At 35.3% G+C, this 19,536-nt stretch overlaps 1 protein-coding gene across 1 annotated transcript; it reads right to left on the bottom strand.

The window, feature by feature from the left end:
• On the bottom strand, positions 6,610 to 7,272 carry LOC110012289 (uncharacterized mitochondrial protein AtMg00810-like). The gene has a single exon (XM_020695250.1). It carries the CDS (start codon positions 7,270 to 7,272, stop codon positions 6,610 to 6,612), a length of 663 nt encoding a protein of 220 aa, XP_020550909.1.

Genomic DNA, 19,536 nt, shown 5'->3' on the forward strand with positions numbered 1-19,536 from the left:
AGGTGGATGAGATCCTTAAGATCTTCCAAGATCTACACAAGAGTCATGCAGATATAAAGATAAAAGTTGCATATATAAAGAGAAACCAAAGGGAAAACCCTGAAACATTCAAATCCTGACAAGAACGTATCAGGGACGCCCTTGGAACAGTGCCTCTTCTACACCAGAAGGGGAAGGCTACAGAGATTCCAAAACTAAAGACCTGAGAGGATCTGATCACTGCATCCATCATATTTATAAAATAATGGAAGTAACAAGGGTAAATATACCAGATCTACAAAATTGGCTGAACCCTTTCCCAACTTGGGACTGTGGACTTAGTCAACATTCAAATCCATAAATTAATCACTCCAGCCCTACCACCGTGGGAGGGAAGTACAGGTTCCAATGATCCTCCAGGATCATCCAATGATAGAAAGTACAGATTTCCAACCAACAAGACACCGACACTCGTGGGAACCTGACTTACAGAGAATTTAGGGAGAAATCCAAGGAAGGTGCCAGAAAATACATCTTGGGCAAGGACTATGCTCCAGCCCTTGCATCCATACGGGTCATGAATGTTATCAATTTTTAGAATATCGAGAAGTTGATAGATGAATAGGTTGCAACCCTAAAGATAACGACAACTACCTTAAAACTTGACAAAGAAAACTTCATAAAACTAGTGGAGTTAAGCTTGGGGGGTTCGGTGAAGATCGGATGGGATAACACCCCAGAAGTGACCAAAGCCAGCATTCTTGTTGGAGATTCACAGACCAATAGCAGATCGCTAGGAAGGCTTATCAAGATACACTTCATCGGAGACGGATACTTTGAGGGAAGTAAAGCACAAAAGGCTAGAAAATATGCACAAGCTCTCTTTGGCCTTCAATTAAGGAGTATTTGGGTATTAGATGAATATATCTATTGGTTTCGCAAGTTTTTCTTTTAGAGTGGAGTAGCAACAAAAGTAGCAGCTCCAATATTCTTTGGGAAGATCTACAGTCCATGGAGGAAAATATTGATCCAGTCATACAAAGTACCCAAAGGACAGCTGGATTCCGTTGTAAGGAGGATGTCTTTTCTTAAAGACAAGCTGAAAGATTGATGTTATCAAGTATCCATCCAGGAAAACATGAAGAAATTGAGAAGTAAGATCAAACGAATCCCTCTCTGTTGCGATAATAATGATTTTCCTACAGTTATAGGGGAATCTAACGAGTCAAGGAAGAGGAGAAATCATAATAGTGACCCCTACCCTAGGAGTTCTAGAAAAACTTCTTTTAGGCCAAGATCATGATGGTCTAAATCAAAAGCCAGATCATACAAATATGGACAGAGACAGGACCAATAAGGGCTTCATTCCGAGGATCTAGACGAACAGATGTAAGATCCATAGGAAGAACACCTACAAGGAGAACTTTTACACGGGCATATACCTAACCTAATGAAAATTCCAAAGACTGCAACTGCTGGACTTGCGAAGCATAAGGTCATATATCTTCAAATTGCCCGCAGAAACGTGGTGAATTATGAAAATTTGAAGCCACGAAGAACATCCTAGATGCAGTCTACTATGGCGATTTGGTACCCATTTACCAATTCCAAGACCTTCCTTTAGACGAAAGCGTCCATGAGGAGGAAATAGAGACTGATTCGGATGGATCTTCAACCGAGTCAGAATAATTACAATAAGGGAGATATGCTCCAAACCTTGAAAAGCCTGTCAGATTTCTTTTCAAGGATGATGGTGTCAAACAAAATCATGGAAAGAATCATGTGTCAAGACTCCAACCTCAGCCCATATGATGGATTTAGAATTAGAGGGATTGGGAGAGTCCTCAACCAGATAGGACGAACCAAAGGAAACATCACATAATGTACAAAGTAAATTCAGGTGATTGCTATTCCCATGGAGCTTAGGGTAATGTGATGAAAGTGCAACTTATCCATAAAGAAGAAATTCTTGAAAAATTAAGTAAGATTAGAGAAGAGGAAATTGTTACGATGAAACGGATCCATATAGGAACTATTAAGGTAGCAACTTTTAATGAAGGAATTATTGAGGTAGTAATTAAAGCAACTTTTAATGAAGAAATTGATTTAAAAATACATTTATCTATAATGATGGAAGAATCAATAACTTAAAAGATGGTTGTCTTGGGACAATGATAGGTAATTTATATGTAGGAAAATTAATGTTTGATATCTATCCTAGGATTACATACAACCTAGCAAACCAAGATTTCAATAGAGTCTTGACCTTTGATCAACATTTTAAAAGAAAAGATCTTATGAAAGAAGGTAATAGACTATATTTCATAACTTATAGAATAGCTTATGCCCTTTTCAATACACATTATTTTGAGTATATTGAGATTCCTAAAATTTTCAAGAAATTTGCCAAGATGATGACACCAAACCCGATTAGGATACCTAGAGTAGGTGGTGTCGAAATCATAATCAAGGATCACACAGTTTCAGATCGATCACTTAGCTCTATAATTGAGTTTAGTAGTAGGAATGTCTTTTTTTGAAGATAGGATTACAAAGGCTACAAAGGAAAAGAAAAGTAGTTGATAAGAACATTTATTCATCAAGAAATTAGGGTAGATAATGTAAACTTAGATGCTCTGAAGGAGGAAAAGAAACACAAGTTATATTTGACATCACTAAGAAAGAAAATCATTTTCCTTGTGATGACTTATATCATTTGTAGCAACCTGTTATTGATAAATATGAAGGCATGCTAGAAATAGCAGGATATGAGATCATGATTGTAGAGGTTGCAGGAACAAAGAATGGGAGTATGACTTTGGGGTTAAATTTTCTTGAAGATCATAAACCATTGGGAAGAAAAGGTAACGGGATGGAATTCAATCTGGATGGTGTTATCATAAGATTGCATGACCAGTCCCTTTTCTATATACATATTTGTTGGTATGTTATATGATCAATATAAGATATAGTACCTTTGCAGCTTATATTGACTTAGGATCATAAATTTCTACAACAAAGCCTGGAGTTTTTCCTAGAAAAGCTATGAAAACTTACCCATTATTGCAGACAGGGTTTTTTCACAATACTCAATAAGGGTATATGAGAAGCAAAATCATGATTGAAGAAGCATTTGGAGCATCTTGGTACAAGGTGAAAACACCTCCTATTTACTTTTATGATACAAGTGCTGTGCAGGATAACAACAGAAAACTGTTGATTTTTACTACTAACTGTGGTAGTGAGATACAGGTTTTGCAAAGAGAAAAGACATTCAACAGGATAATGTCTATAAATTTTTGCAGCCAACATGGTGATGATGTCAAATTAACTCATTAAAAAATGTAGGATTAGAGAAAATTTGGTAAAAATCTTTTTGTCTTTTACGCAACAAGGACTCATTGATAGCAATAGTTTCTACGAGGAATCTAAAGAAGAGATTAAAAACCTCAAGGAAGCATTGCAGGAGATAAAGTCACTAGACATACGTGCGGAGAGCAGACTTTCCCTCGAAAATGTCAAAAGACTCATCTGGAAAAACTTTAGTGAAAAACCCTCTAGCATGGTGAGATAGGAATAAACTCGAAGCTACTATGAAGGTTAAAGAAGGGTGCAAGTACGAGTATGTTCGACAAAAATCTATCCAAATGAATATGGAGGATAAGAAGGATATGCAAGAAATTATCAATGAGCATATCAATCTTCGACTCATCAGGCCTGGAGTCTCTGCCTATAGTAGCCCTGGTTTCTTGATAAGAAATCATGGGAATACTATATTAACTTGAATTTATTAAATAAAAAAAAACCAAAAATTGACCTATAGTTGTGTCAGAAAAATTAGAAAATTTCCAAAAATTACAAAAAAAATGCAATCAACAAAAATAACGTAGACAACGTCACAAAGTACACACACTTGAAACATATATACCAAACCCAAAAAAGAAAGAAAAAAACCAAAGGAAAAACCATAAAATCTAACATTGCTTCTGTTAAAAAGGAAAAAATTCCAACATTTGAGTGTTAAAACGTGAGTACAACAATACTATGAATAAAAATGCGCAAAAAAAAAAAAAAAAGGAAATTGTTGATAGTTATGAGAAAGTATGCATAGCTTTTCTTCTTCACTCAAACAGTTGAGGCGATGAACAAGACTTCTCACTCCAGCAGAATAGCGACTATCTCATACAAAAGATGGCATGTGGAAGCTTTGAAGTGAATATGATAAAAGGCAACGAGAGGAGAAAGGTTTTTGTGTTAATAGGATTTGTTCTTGGAAATGTTATGGAGATGAAAAGACGTGGGAGAAAAGAGAAAGAAACGGGCAAAAGACTGAGGGGCGAAATGGACTTTACACAAAGTCATATTTTTCTAATTTTTTTCAGCCATAAAGAAAAGAAAAAAATAAGGGTAAACGTGACATTTTTGTACCAACCGTCTAAGGATTACATGATTTTAGCAAACTACAGGAGGGTATTTACAAATTTTGAAATAACAACATGGTATTGGTAATTAAGTCAAACCTTAGGAAAGGTAGATGTAATCTACTCTTATATTTATACTATATTGAATAAAATTGTCCTCTAACATAGATAACAGGAGCAAACAAATTGGCTTGTCAGTCACCTATTCTAACAAACATGTAACCACTTAACCTATTTTTAGCTACTTTCTTGCTGATGTGGTAGATTTTTGCTAGCTTGGGACACTGATGATGTGGCATCCATCTGGACCGACCATATTATGAGAAACTAAGTATCCCTAGAAATCCGAAGATATCTTAATCAACCTCAACAGCTTCCCCCTTTCTCCCATCCTGCTCCTAGAAATATAGATTTAGATAAGTCAACAGAGGTAACTCATTTTTTTCAAGTACCATTTTCACTTCAACTCTCAAACACGAAATTCTCTTCAATATTCACTCGTTCCAGTTTATCCACATGAGTTCTACATATTTCATCATCAAAATCACTTATTTTGAGTAGCTTACTAGTGTTCCTATTTTATGTTCTCCACAACATTTTGCTGACTTAAGCATCGCAATATTAACCCAAATTAGTCATTCTATATTTTTAGCATACTCGGACGATGGTTCGAAAACGTGTAGTGCTACTAGACTCCATTACCATCATATATGAAATTTATACTTCATTATCAATTGGGTGAATTGCAACAACTCTCAATGTAAAAACACTAACACGCAACAAAAACTCCTAATAACAAAAAAAAAACAATGCGGCTCCTGATGTTGGAAGCAATCGGCTTCTCTTTAAAGTTTCAAGGGTTGCTTTTTTACATTTTTTTTTTGGTGGGGACTTTTTGCTTATTAGTATTTTAACAAAAATATAAAACATAGTTAATTCATATAATACAAAGTACGCAATACCCTTATGCATCACGATCATTGGCACTACACACCTAGCCAACGACGAAGTTGAGGTCCAATTCTTATGATGTTATTTGGGCTCAGATCCTATATATACCTATTTTCATATTTTTGTGTACTTTAAACAGATATTTTGTTAAATTACAATAATCTCTTCTAAGATTTAGCATAATTAGAAATACTTATTGTTTGAAAAATTATAAATACCCCTCTAATGTTTGATAAGTTATGTAATTTTTGGATGAAGGTCATATGAAATTGCCAACTTTGACCTTACTGTAATTTTTAGTTTTTAAAAAATAAAAGAATTATAAAAAATCAGACGGAGTGGATGAAAAAATTATAAAAAATATAAAACTATTATCCGCTTAATCCATAAAAAATAAAAAATAAATAAAATAAAATAATTTTTAATTTTTAATCTCAAGGGTATTTTTATCAATTCATACAAAAATATATGGAAACCTAATGGATTGAGTTAAATGTTAGACGGTCGTTACACTCAGGGGGTATTGTGTTGAGAAACTGAATTGCAGACATGAATTGAAAACGATGGAATGAATTCAAAATGGGAATCAAGTATATGAACAATACTTCTGTATTTCTTGGAAGTTCTCAGAGTACATTGCATTCCTTCAGGAAGAGAAAGGCAGTGTATATATACACTGTTGGACCCAACTAACTTAACAACTACTAAGTTGCTGAAAAAGTAAACGAATAGTAAAAAACGCAATTAACAAAAACACGACTATTGCAGATAAGGGAACACTTCTAGCAGCAGCTACTGTAACTCCTTCGTTCTGAACAATTGAATCTGCAACTCCAGACCTGTTGCTCTGTTTCCATTTAATGCTGAATTTCATCACCCCCCTCGCAAGCTGAACTTGAATTAAGGTTTACCAAGGACAGTTTGGACCTGAGATGAAGGAACGAGTTGCTAGGCAAAGGTTTTGTGAATGCATCTGCTACCTGCTGTTTTAAGACCACATAAGTTAGCAGTATAACTCCTTCCTTAAACTTGTTTCTCACCACGTGACAATCTATCTCGAGGTATTTTGTTCTTTCGTGGAACACTGGGTTCACTGTTATGTGTAACGCGGCCTTGTTGTCACAGAAAAATGGTTCACTTGAATGTCCAAGCTTTTCAAGAGGTAAATCAACCATGTCACCTCACATGTAGTGGTTGCCATACTACGGTACTCAGTTTCAGCTGAGGACCTTGCCACCATAGTTTGCTTTTTAGTTTTTCAGGATATAGGAGTCTGCCCAATGAAGATACAGAACCCACTTAGTGATTTTCTTGTTAGATGACATGCAGCCCAATCTGCATCATAAAAGACACGAAGTGAGAAATCGGCATTAGAGGGGAAAAACAAACCTGTGGAGGCAGTACCTTTCAAATATCTAACAACATGTGTTGTAGCATCCCAGTGTTTTTCACAAGGATGCTGAAGATGCTGGCTCAGTTGCAGCACAACATAGCAAAAATCTGGCCTTGTGAAGCTCAGGTATAATAGCCTCCCAATGAGCCTTCTATACTTGGAAGGTTCAGTAAGGTCAGCCCCTGTTTCAGTTGATAACTTTAACCCTGCAGGCAATGGAGTAGTGGTATGTTTTCCTTTGCTCAATCCTATATCTTTGATGATATCTTGAGCGTATTTGTGTTGTGTAACAACTAACCCTTCAGCTGAATGAGCAAGTTCAAGTCCTAGGAAATATTTGGCAGTTCCTAAGTGCTTCACAGTGAACAGTTCATTGAGATAATCCTTAACATTCATGATTTGTTCCTCAGAGGCTGAAGTGATGAGTATGTCATCTACATACACAAGTAAAACAGTTAAATTTATACCTAAACCCCTTATAAATAGACAGTGATCATGATCACATTGCTCAAAGCCAAAATTCTTCATTTTGTTAGTGAACTCCTCATTCCACTTTTTGGAGGCTTGCTTCAAACCATACAAATATTTTCCAATTTGCAAACCTTTCCTGATGGTACTGTGTAACCTTGTGGAGTGCCATGTAGGAAGGCATTATTCACATCAAGGTGGTGTAAAGGCCACCCTCTTCCCACAGCCACAATAAGGAGAAGTCTTATAGTGACTGCTTTTGCAATAGGTGCAAAACAGTCATTGTAGTCTTCTCCCAATTTGGCTGTATCCTTTTACCACTAATCTGGCTTTATACCTTTCAATTGTGCCATTAGGATTGAGCTTTAGTTTGTAGAGCCATTTGCATCCAATGGCTTTCTTATTTTGAGGTAGGTATGTCAGTTTTCATGTTTTATTTCTTTCCAGAGCATTGATCTCTTCTTTCATGGCCTGCTTCCATTTTGGATTGTCTTGAGCTTCTATGTAACTCTTTGGTTCCTGCAAGTTAGAGACATTCTCCACAAAGTAGCTATGTGCAAGAGTCATTTTAAGGTTAGTGGGATCATCAGCATTGCAACAGTCATAGTCTTTCATCCACACAGGTTTGCTTACAAGTCTACTTGACCTTCTAGGTGCTAAATTATCACTATCATGTTCTTGACTAGGAGCTGCAGGCACTATGTCAGGTTCACTGTTATCATCAATCTCATCATGTTCAATGATGGTAGGTAATGGGCACACTATGTCCTTGTTTTCTTCTACAGTGGTTTTAAAGGGAAAAGAGTCTTCATGAAACACTATATCTCTACTAACATGTATGTTACCTGTGTTTAAATCTACAACCTTATACCCTTTTATACCTTGCACATATCCTAGAATTTGCATTTTTGTCCCCTTGGTTCAAATTTCCTTTTAAAAGAGTGTACATTAGTAATATAGCAGAGGCACCCAAAAACTTTGATGTGATCATATATAGGTTTTCTGTTATATAACAGTTCATAGAGGGATTTCCAATTCAAGTTTTGAGTTGGCAGTCTATTTACAAGGTATGTGGCCATTAGTAAATCTTCTGTCCAGAATTTTGAAGGGAGACCAGCATGAAACATAAGGGATCTGGCAATTTGCAAAAGGTGTTGGTGTTTCCTCTCAACAACACCATTCTGTTGAGGTGTGTACACACATGTCCTTTGATGTATTATCCCTCTTTTGTGGAGAAAATCTTGGCACTCTTTGTTAACAAACTCAGTGCCATTATCAGTTCTTATCTGTTTTATTTTAACATCAAACTGTGTTAGCACCATATTACAAAATTGTTCCAGTTTTGATTGAGTTTGTGATTTATGAACCATTAAATAAGTCCATGTGCTTCTACTGAAATCATCTACAACTGTGAGCATGTATTCATAGTTATTAATAGAGTAATTTCTGTAGGGACGCCACACATCTACATGAATCAATTCAAAGATGGACTTGATCTTGATTTCACTATTAGGGAATGGTATTCTGTGCTGTTTTGCTAAAGGGCATGCTTCACATACAATTTTGTCATTAACATTGTCAGTACATAGTTGCATTTGTCTCAAAACACCTAGGCTAGTATGACCTAACCTATTGTGCCATAGCCTTTCATCACATTTAGGCTTACACCTGTTTACATTGCATATATCAACCTTTATATTTTTTGTATTTGGAGTAGTCATTCTAAAATCAGTGGGTATGTGAGCTGGTAGGTTCTTCTCTAACACATAGAACCCCCTTTGTTGTCTACCTACGGCCATCACTCTTCTAGTCCATAGGTCCTGCACAATGCAAGTTTGATTTGTGAAGTGTATATTGTAATGTTCATCTCTACATAACTTGCTAACAGAAAGCAGGTTGTGTTTGAATGTGGGCACATATAAGACATGTTTTGGTGTAATGTTTTCAGAGATATGAACTTCTCCTGAGATCTTAATATGTTGGCTGAATCCATTAGGTAATTTCACAGAAATTTCATTATCAAGAATGTGAATGTTTGTAAAGTCCTTTATAGAAGCACACATGTGGGCAGAGGCCCCACTATCAATAATCCAGACATCATTAGTAATAGGAATTGTACCTGCATAGCTTTGGAAGTCTGAAAAATTCGAACTTATCTGGCTACTGCTTTGATCTTGCATGACCTTGAGGACCTCCTTCTTGATTATTTCTGAAAGGCTCTTATCATTTGCAGTATTGAAAGAGGTCTGTACATCATTCATTTCTTGTTCTGTCCTAGCATTCATAGCCCTTGAATTTAATGATCTACCAGCAACTTTTCTTTGGTCAAGAATAGTTTTATACGAATCTGAGAAGCCTATTAGTTCAAAGCATCCCTCCTTTAGGTGTCCTTTCTTCTTGCAGTAATCACACTGTAGTTGCTTTTTGTCCATTGGTAGCCATTTCTTGAGATTTCCTTTTATGTAACTTTGCTTTCTTGGCTCAAAAGTCTGCACAGCCATGACCCCTTCCTTTTCTAATTTAGAGGTGCCAGAGTTGACTTCCCTTTGCTTCTCAACCCTATGCACCATAGAATAGGCTTTCGCAGCAGTTGGTAAAGGGTCCATAAGTAAGATCTGTTTCCTCACATGGTCATAGGCATCACTAAGGCCCATGAGGAATTGCATTAATTGGTAAGAAGCCGCCCTATCAAACAACTTCTTGCTTGCCCCACAGGAACACTCAGGCAGAGGGTCCAATGATCCTAGTTCATCCCACAGCCTTTTAAGTTTTGTAAATATACAGCTACAATCATATCCTTTTGTGATATTGAGGCAATTTCCCTTTGTATCTAGTAGAGTAGAGGGCCGTTGCTATCACCAAACCGTGCTTCAAGTTCGACCCACAAGTCCCTAGCTGAGTCTGCATACAGGAAAGCTTCTGCAATTTCTTTTGCAATGGAACTCAAGATCTATGAAACCACCATGTAATCATTCCTTTTCCAAGCCTCTATGGCCTCCTTACCTTCTGTAGGTTTTTGGTATGATCCATCAATGAAGCCCAATTTCTGTTTTGCTCCCAGGGCTATCTTGATGGATCTTGCCCATGATAGGTAATTATTTCCGTTCAATGGTGCTGACACAAAGTTCATTCTAGGTTGATCATTTCCTTGTGATTTCAAATTGATGAAATCAGAGGAGTTTTTCTCTTCCATGGTGTTCTATCAATTGTTTTCTTGGATTTTGCAGTTTTCTTGATTCCAAGAACTGATAACAATGGCGCAGCAGTTGGTGGTTTCTAACAGTTTCAGAGCTTTGCCTGCTCTTATGCCATGTTGAGAAACTGGATTGCAGACATGAATTGAAAACGATGGAATGAATTCAAAATGGGAATCAAGTATATGAACAATAGTTCTGTATTTCTTGGAAGTTCTCAAAGTACATTGCATTCCTTCAGGAAGAGAAAGGCAGTGTATATATACATTGTTGGGCCCAACTAACTTAACAACTACTAAGTTGCTGAAAAACTAAACGAATAGTAAAAAATGCAATTTACAAAAACACGACTACTGCAGATAAGGGAACACTTCTAGCAGCAGCTATTGTAACTCCTTCGTTCTGAACAATTGAATCTGCAACTCTAGACCTGTTGCTCTGTTTCCATTTAATGCTGAATTTCATCATATTTATAATTTTTTAAACAATTAGAGGGTATTCGTAATTATATCAAATTTCAAGGGAGGTCATTGTAATTTATCCTAAATATTGATATATTTTAATAGTAATTAATGTCGAATCAATAATTTATTCATTGTCTTGTTAAATTTTGATTTCAAATTAAAATTTAAATTCACAAACTCGAAACCTATTAATGGCAATTATTATTTACTACAGAATATCATCTACTCAGATCACATTATATTTAATTTATAATCCACAATCCAATTTCTTTGATTTGTAATCGATCCAGCCAGCACATTTCCGAATATACTTTCTATATTATGAACTATTAAATATACAATACAAATATGCCATATATATAAATATAGTCTCCTCCACCCAATTCATTTCAATTTGAAAAATATTCGACACTAATATGAACTCTTCTCTTCTCATTTTTTGCTTTATTCTTCTCATTTTTGCCAAAGAAGGTACGTAATTCATCCCATACACGTCGCGTCAAATACAACAGACTCTTGTAATAACAGTAACAAACAAAAAAAAGGGGCAACGCGATCTCCTTTCGACACTGCGACCCTCTGATGCTATAAGTTCAGGGAGCTCTTTTTTTTTTCCTTTGTTTAGGGAGATTTTTTTTGTCTATTAATATTTTGATATGAGGTGCATGAAATATAGTTAAAATGCCAATGAAGCCTTTTTGGATTGGTTTGATCGAGGGTTCACAACTAAAAAGTTGTGGGTCCAAGTGCCAATAAAGTCTTTGTTCACTTTAAACATATTCGCTGGTCTGAAATATTAGTGTATGAATCAGAATTTGAATTTAATTGTACAGAATAATGTAATAAATTTTTATTATTAAAAAAGAAAAAAACATGTAGCTAACGTAACAAAGATTTGCGCATGTTGTGCTGTAGGGACGAGAGAAGTGGAGGCTTGTCTGAATATGCTGTGTTCTGTGGCAATGGGAGTGCAAGAATGTACGATGGGGAAGTGCATGGTGTCGTGTGCTACAAAGTATAGCGGCATTCGTTATGGGGAGTGCCTCTCTAGCACCAATTGCCGCTGTGTTGTTGATTGTTGTATTTAATGATGAAAGAGTTGTTTCTTCAATTGGTTCAAATTTAAATACAACCAATTTTCACCCTCAGTTATGTGGTTTCTTCTCTGTGTGTGTGATCGATGCTTTAAAATTTTACTAATAGATAACTGATGGAGGACAAACAAATTGCAGAATAAAGGGAAAGATCGTTCCAGTAAAGAAGGGAGGATACCGCCTTAAAAGGAAAGTTTGAAGTCAAACTTACCAAAATATTGTAATTCGACAGATTACGAAAATACTCTTTGTAGACAAATTCTAACCATGTGAAAGTGTAAATATAATTCTAGCCATGTAAATATAAGATAAAAGTATTCCAGGTAAAGACATGATCATGCTTAATTCAACGGTCGATCATAAATGCAAATATAACGATTATTCATTATAGATAAATTGGGTATGGTCATTGGTACGACCTAACGATCTCACATTTTCTTACCTTGTGGATAGTCAAGGATCGTCCATTGACTAAATCCCTGATCAGTAAACAATTTTGGAAACGTTCTCAAGATTTAATTACCGACAACATTAAGAACTAAAAAGGCCCAATTCTAACCAATGAATTCCTACGAGGATTAATTTAAGTTAGATTGTGCATTCCTCACAACATAATCGAGAACTTCTACATAATCAATTATGCTATATTACCACTAGTTATCGAACTAAATAAACAATTACGGATTTGCAAGTTCAATTGGCTAGACAAATATTCTTGATAATAAATAACGGTACCTATCATTCATAAATCAGATTATTTCTAATAAAAGCACAGAGAACAACACAAATACCAATATGAATAAATATAGAAAGCATAAATTAGATCTCACAACTTGTTGGAATTAAGCATTCAACAAGTTTTCAACCGGAATGAGAGAACTAGCTAGACATGCTCATGGAAGAACGCATGAAAAACAAAGTAAGAAAATATCATAAAAACGTAGAGAAATAGAGAGACGAGAATTCAAGGTCTGAAATTCTCAAGAGTTCAAAAGTTTATTCTTAAAGTAAATTACATCACATATATATATATTAACTAGATACTAATTCTACTGGGATTAAAGGTAGTCCTAATTGGACTAAAAGACTAATAGAAATAAAATTATAATCCTAGTTAAACTCCTCATTCATCAAAAGGTAGTCCAAGCAGTTCCAAATTCTTGCCAAAAATTGAGTTTGAGTCTTGTCCAAATTTCCATTTTGGTTCTTTTCTTTATTTTTTATTTTATTTGTCCTAATGCTGCAACATAATATTTAATTAGGAGCATTTTGGTCACAAAATAGGTCAAAATATCACATGAAATAAACACAAAATGTGATCCTATCAAGGACGAAACGTTATTTTGCCTTTACCTACTCTAAATTCGCTTAAGTTTTGTACTAGTATAAATACCCAACTTCATTTGAGGAGGGATTTTTTGGGAGGAGAATTATAGTATGAAGAGTGCTGAATGGCACCCCTATAATACAAATCTAATCGATCTTGCTTTTTAACGATATAAGTAACATGGCAGTGAAATGTATTTTGGCGCACATGAAAATATTAGTGAGAAATCCTCTAAATAAAGAAAATATCACATGCGGCCCCCTAAGATTTTAGAAATGGAGATCATTGTTTCTCGTGGGGAATTTATTTAAAAAATACAAGAAAAAAAATTAAAAAAGTAATGTATTTTGAAAAAAATTAGAAAAGTAAATGGCACCGCGGTGAGTAACTGCAATGCCATAATTTTTTATTTAAAAAAAAAATTCACTATGTCACCGCGGTGGTCAACCGTGGTGACATTGTTTTTAAATAAAACAGATTTTTTGATGTGTCACTTTTTTTTTTAAAAAAAAATTATTTTATTTGACGACAAATTGCTGCCAATCTCTTATTAAAATTTCGGCACCATCATGGCGAGTTGTCAATCATTAAATATACCGTTTGACTCCCCTTGATGAGGCGAACATTTTCCCACAAATAATTTCAAGTTTTATCAATCGTAAATAATGAATTTTTAGCACGAACACCGCACCTTTCGACCGTCGATTCGCCGCCACCGGAGCGACCCACGATGACGAACCACCACCAGTGGACTTGCCTCGACCTAACTGTTCTAACGAGACCAACCTAGTTCAGTTTTATTAAATATTTGTTAAGATATGAAAATTTGAAGATTTTTTCGCGAAAATTCGCGCTGAAGCTGTTTGCTACCATTTCTACAGCACGATTCACAGATTAAGACCATAGCCGTTCGAATTCTGTCGTCCAAACGATTCCAACAAGACCAATCTTGCTCAATTTCATCAAGTATTTATTTGTTCAATTAAAATACATATTTTATAAAATAGTTATAATTAATTAATAATACTATTTATAATAAATAATTAATTAATAATACTATTTATAATTAATTAATAATTAATAATACTATTTAGATCAGTTTTGCTCACTTTCATCAAGTATTTGTTGAGATTTGAAAATTTGAAGATTTTTCCACCAAAAATTCGCTGAAACTGTTTGTCAAATTTATTTTCTTTTTTTTTGTTTTCAATTAAAATACGTATATTTTAAAATATTTATAATTTTATTAAATTCTATTTAATTAATTAGAAATAGTATTATTAATTATTAAATAATTAGAAATAGTATTATTAATTATTAATTAATTATAAATAGTATTATTAATTAATTAAATAGAATTTAATAAAATTATAACTATTTTAAAACATATGAATTTTAATTGAACAAAAAAATACTTGATGAAATTGAGCAAGATTGGTCTTGTTGGAATTGTCTGGACGATAGGATTCGAACGGCTATGGTCTTAGTCTGTGATTCGTCCTGAGGGTGGAGAAACGGCAGCAAACAGCTTCAGCACGAATTTTCGGCGGAAAAATCTTCAAATTTTCATATCTTAACAAATATTTAATAAAATTGAACTAGGTTGGAAAAATACTTGATGAAATTGAGCAAGATTGGTCTTGTTGGAATTGTCTGGACGATAGGATTCGAACGGCTATGGTCTTAGTCTGTGATTCGTCCTGAGGGTGGAGAAACGGCAGCAAACAGCTTCAGCACGAATTTTCGGCGGAAAAATCTTCAAATTTTCATATCTTAACAAATATTTAATAAAATTGAACTAGGTTGGTCTCGTTAGAACCGTTAGGTCGAGGCGAGTCCAGTGGTGGTGGTTCGTGATGGTGGGTCGCTCCGGTTGCGGCAAATCAACGGTCAAAAGGTGCGGTATTCGTGCTAAAAATTCATTATTTACTATTGATAAAACTTGAAATTGTTTGTGGGGAAATGTTCGTCTCATCAAGGGGAGTCGAACGGTATATTTGATGGTTGACAACTCGCCATGCGTAAAATAAAATAAATTTGTTTTTTTAAAAAAAAATTTGTCAAAGCGGTTCAAAATCACAGTGACACATTAAATTTTTTTTTTTTAAAAAATAATATCACCGCGGTTGGCCACCGCGATGACATAGAGATATATTTTTTTTTTAAAATAAAAAATTGTGGCACCGCGGTGCCACTTATTTTTCTAAATTTTTCCAAAACACATTACTTTTATAATTTTTCTTTTTTCTTGCATTTTTTAAATAAATTCCCCGTTTCTCGTTTTATGGTGCCATCACTAAAAATATTATAAATAATCATATTTTAAAACTTGTGGTTAGTAAATAAAATCGAAGAAATAATTTTAGTTTTTATTACGATTGATCAATATTCGCCATAAGTTTTAACCATACCAAAATATTTGTCATAGTTTTGGTCATATCTAATATTTTGATCATACTTGTATAAACATTAACAGCCAATCACCTTTACGAGATCATAATTGATTTGTATTCATTATAATTTTCTTTTTTTAATTATAGTAATAATTAACTGTAGTAAAAAATTTTCTACTCCATATTGCCCTTTTTTTAAAAGTTAAATAGGGTCATATTCCCCCCACCCTCCTTCTAAGGAGATCTTTTTGCCTACTAATATTTTCATAGGGTATCACTAGCTTGTTGCATTTAACACAATAAATTGATGAATTGAAATTTGACTTTAATTCGATTTTGGATCTAATTATATCATAATTAAAAATTTTCAATAAATTGATATATGAGCTCAAATTTCACTTGATATATGAGCTCAAATTTCACTACAAGAAAGTAGGGTATCATGGATGAATATTACAAATATATATTCTTTTTTTCATCTTGATAGAAACGGATTTAGAGACAAAAAGTAATTTTTTCTTAATATTGTGAAGTTTTAAATCATAAAGAATTGTGGCGGGTGTATTCTTCCGTTTGATTCGAGTCGAAATCCACACTACCTCTCTAGACGAAATGATTTGCTAGGCTGTACGAGTTCGCTACCTCTACCAGACAATGTTAAGAGCTCTGAGAAAAGAAAAGCAGATTGTTAGGCTAGCTGGGGTGGCCCCAAACTAAGACACTTTGATGCTTAAGTTAGTGTTTGGTATCGAGGTCGTCAATAAGCGGGTTGCTAAAGCATAAGCGAGCTCCAATGATATAAAATAGAGTGTTGACCGTGATTAATGTCTTACCATAAATGTACTGACCATAGAGTATTTATAGTGTATGAGGGGGTCCATTTCTCCAATAGTTGTCCGCCACGTGTGTCGGGTTATTAGGACAGCTCGCGGGTCTCGACTCGAGTATCAACCTAAACCCATCAAAAAGACGCGGATCTTCTGGGTAGAGTTGAAATGCGAACTCCTTCAAGGGAAAAATAGTCTTTTTCAAACAAATTAGGGTTATACCCATTATTATTCCCCTACTTCTTCTTAGTGTCTCCAACACAGTAAGAGAAGTTAAAGAGTTATTCAATCTTAGCCTTTTGATTCTCTTGTTATCCTTAGCATCTAGCCCTTAATTTCGACGCACTTTTCCATTGTCTAGGTGCAATCTACTACCTCTAAGTGCGATTTGCTTGTTTCCTGGTACCTTCATTCCCAGGTACTTCCTCGCAACCTCCCATTTCCTTTTAATCATTTATTCGAGTTCTAGTTCAAGTTTGGAGTCTAGTTCCAACTCCACTTCTACCAGTTCGTCCGCGACCTCCCGCCAGCCTTTAACTCATAAGAGTCAAGTTGGCCCCTCTTTTAGGATTGATATACATGATAATGTAGAAATCTTAGCTCCCTATCTTACCCTTGAGCAATACAAAACAATGATAGCTGACGAACCCTGGCTTGGTATTATAAGTACACTACAAATGACCGTTGCAACGATTAGGAAACTGATTCGGGTCGAAATCCACACGACCTTCCTAGACGGAATGATCTGTTAGGTTGTTCGAGTTCGCTACCTCTCCCAGACAAATTTTAAGAGCCCTGAGAAAAGAGAAGCATATCGTTCGGTTTGCTGGGGCGGCCCCGAGCTAAGACACTTTGATGCTTAAGTATAATGGATGATACCAGAGGAGTTTCTCCTGTGGCGGCCTTGATTTTATTAAAAATTATTATGTTTGGTCTTTGTAGCTTGATGAAGTGAAAAGTTGGATGAAACCCTTTTCCTTCAATTTCTGGAGCTGCTAAAATGAATTTTTACTCCAGGATATCTCCTCATTTTAAATGGGGGTTATTTTTTCCATGCGCCGTATACTGCCCCACAGATCCATTCCGGAAATTTTGCGATCTCCAAAAAATCTGGTGACATAGTATGAACTTAAACGAGTGCTCAAAAATTATACCATTCTCTGACATCTTTTGGTTTAGACCTCTCGAGCATCCAGATCCAATAATATTCTCCGGATGCGTCAATTACGGTCTTGCTTGGATTAACACCTATGCGGAAACCAATTTTTCCACATTCTCCGGTATACCTGCCAAGCAGAAACCGAAGATATATTAACTTTAGAAGTGTTTGTTGTCCTGAGGCTAATCTCTCCCTCTTTAACCCCAGAGGTGCTGGGTTAAATTGAACCATTAGGAGCTTGTACTTTCTGTGACTCAATAGTTGCCTTTTCACTAGAGTCTAGCGATAACCTTGTGTAAGCACTACTTGAATTTGCTGCTACAGGTGTTGAGTCCTGTACTCTAAGTGTAGGTTTAGAGCCCTACTCTCTCAACTCTCGAGTCATCATCGAAGGCGATGCTTTTCGAATTGATTCCATTAGATCGTGCCATAATAAGCTAGAATCCAGTTTGGTACCCCTGATTGCCATCTATAGTGTCAAGATCAGCCTGTTGAACTTGGCCAGTTATTTGGGTTTTCAACGTTAGTTGTCCAAACTATCAAGCTCCTCAAGATTTTTCCTGAGATGCATAACCTTATAATGATGAAATATACTTTAGATGCCTCCATCTTTGTCAGGAAATATGCAAGAACATTGTCATGAGATTTTATAACAGTAATATTGGCTTTCTGCTTGCCATGATACTACGTGCTTTCTCAATTTTTGATTCGAGTTTAGTTTTTAAGAAAGCTTTAACATTTTTTAATTATCAACTTTTAAAGTGAATTTTTTGGCAAGTAAGAATAAAGGCCATTTTTTAAATGCCTTCCAAACCACAAAGAACTCTTTTTCGTTGATACGCCAAAGTTTAGCTTGTTGTTGTGTAAACAATCCTCCTGTGTATGTACATGGGCTCTTCATCAGTAGTTGTCTTTTTCATGAGCATGGTGTAAAATATCAAAACCCAAAACAGAGTGCCATGTAAATCAGAGCCAATGCATTGATCATAAACCCTTTTTACAAAAATCTCACGTGTGTATTGATGAACTACTTGTAGGGAAGAAATAACCTGCTTTAAGTAGGAGCTCCCTTCAACTATTAAATCAAGAAACCAAGAAGGAATTAATAAACTGCTCCAATGAACTCACCTAACCTCTACTAACTAACCTGAAGATAAGAAGTGTTGAACTAGCTAAAAACATAAAAGACAAATAAACGCTTAAGCTATTAAGCTAGCAACAACAAAGTGTATTACTAATAAAAGTGTAAAAAGAAAAAAGCGACTGCAACTAGTCGTTAATACTTTTATGAACATTAACTCTGAAACTCTGTTCTGTTCTCTGCACTATTGCTTGCTATTCATATCTTAACATCCACTCCTCAAGATGGACATGGGAGAAAATTGATCAAGCCTAATTACCCAAAAGAGGATGGAATGAAGGACTAGGAAGAGATTTAGTAAAAATGTCGGCAAGTTGTTCCATAGAAAAGATGTGTTGAGGGGAAAGAAACCAGATTCATATTTGTCACGCAGCAAATGACAAACGATTTCAAATTGCTTGGTTCTTTCACGAAAGTATGGAGTGCTAACTATATGAAGAGTTGCACGATTATCGCATAGAAAAGGAACTAGTGTAGAAACATTAATTTGAAAATCCTGTAGTAAGGAATAAATCCAAGTAAGTTCACACGCTACAGATCCCATGGACCTGTATTATGCTTTAGCTGTGGACTTAGAAACAATGGCTTTTTTTTTTGTTTTCCAAGAGACTAAGGCAGGACCAAGAAGCACATAGAAACCTATAAGGAAACGACCAATATCAACGCAAGAAGCCCAGTATACATCACAGAAGAACTTCAATTCAAGGGCTCATCCTGAAGGGAAG

Source organism: Sesamum indicum, linkage group LG7, assembly GCF_000512975.1.
Source record: "Sesamum indicum cultivar Zhongzhi No. 13 linkage group LG7, S_indicum_v1.0, whole genome shotgun sequence".
NCBI lineage: Eukaryota > Viridiplantae > Streptophyta > Magnoliopsida > Lamiales > Pedaliaceae > Sesamum > Sesamum indicum.

What these genes read in the sequence shown, in the direction of transcription:
- LOC110012289 (XM_020695250.1), bottom strand. Translation starts at nt 7,272, where the DNA reads ATGAAGAATTTTGGCTTTGAGCAATGTGATCATGATCACTGTCTATTT.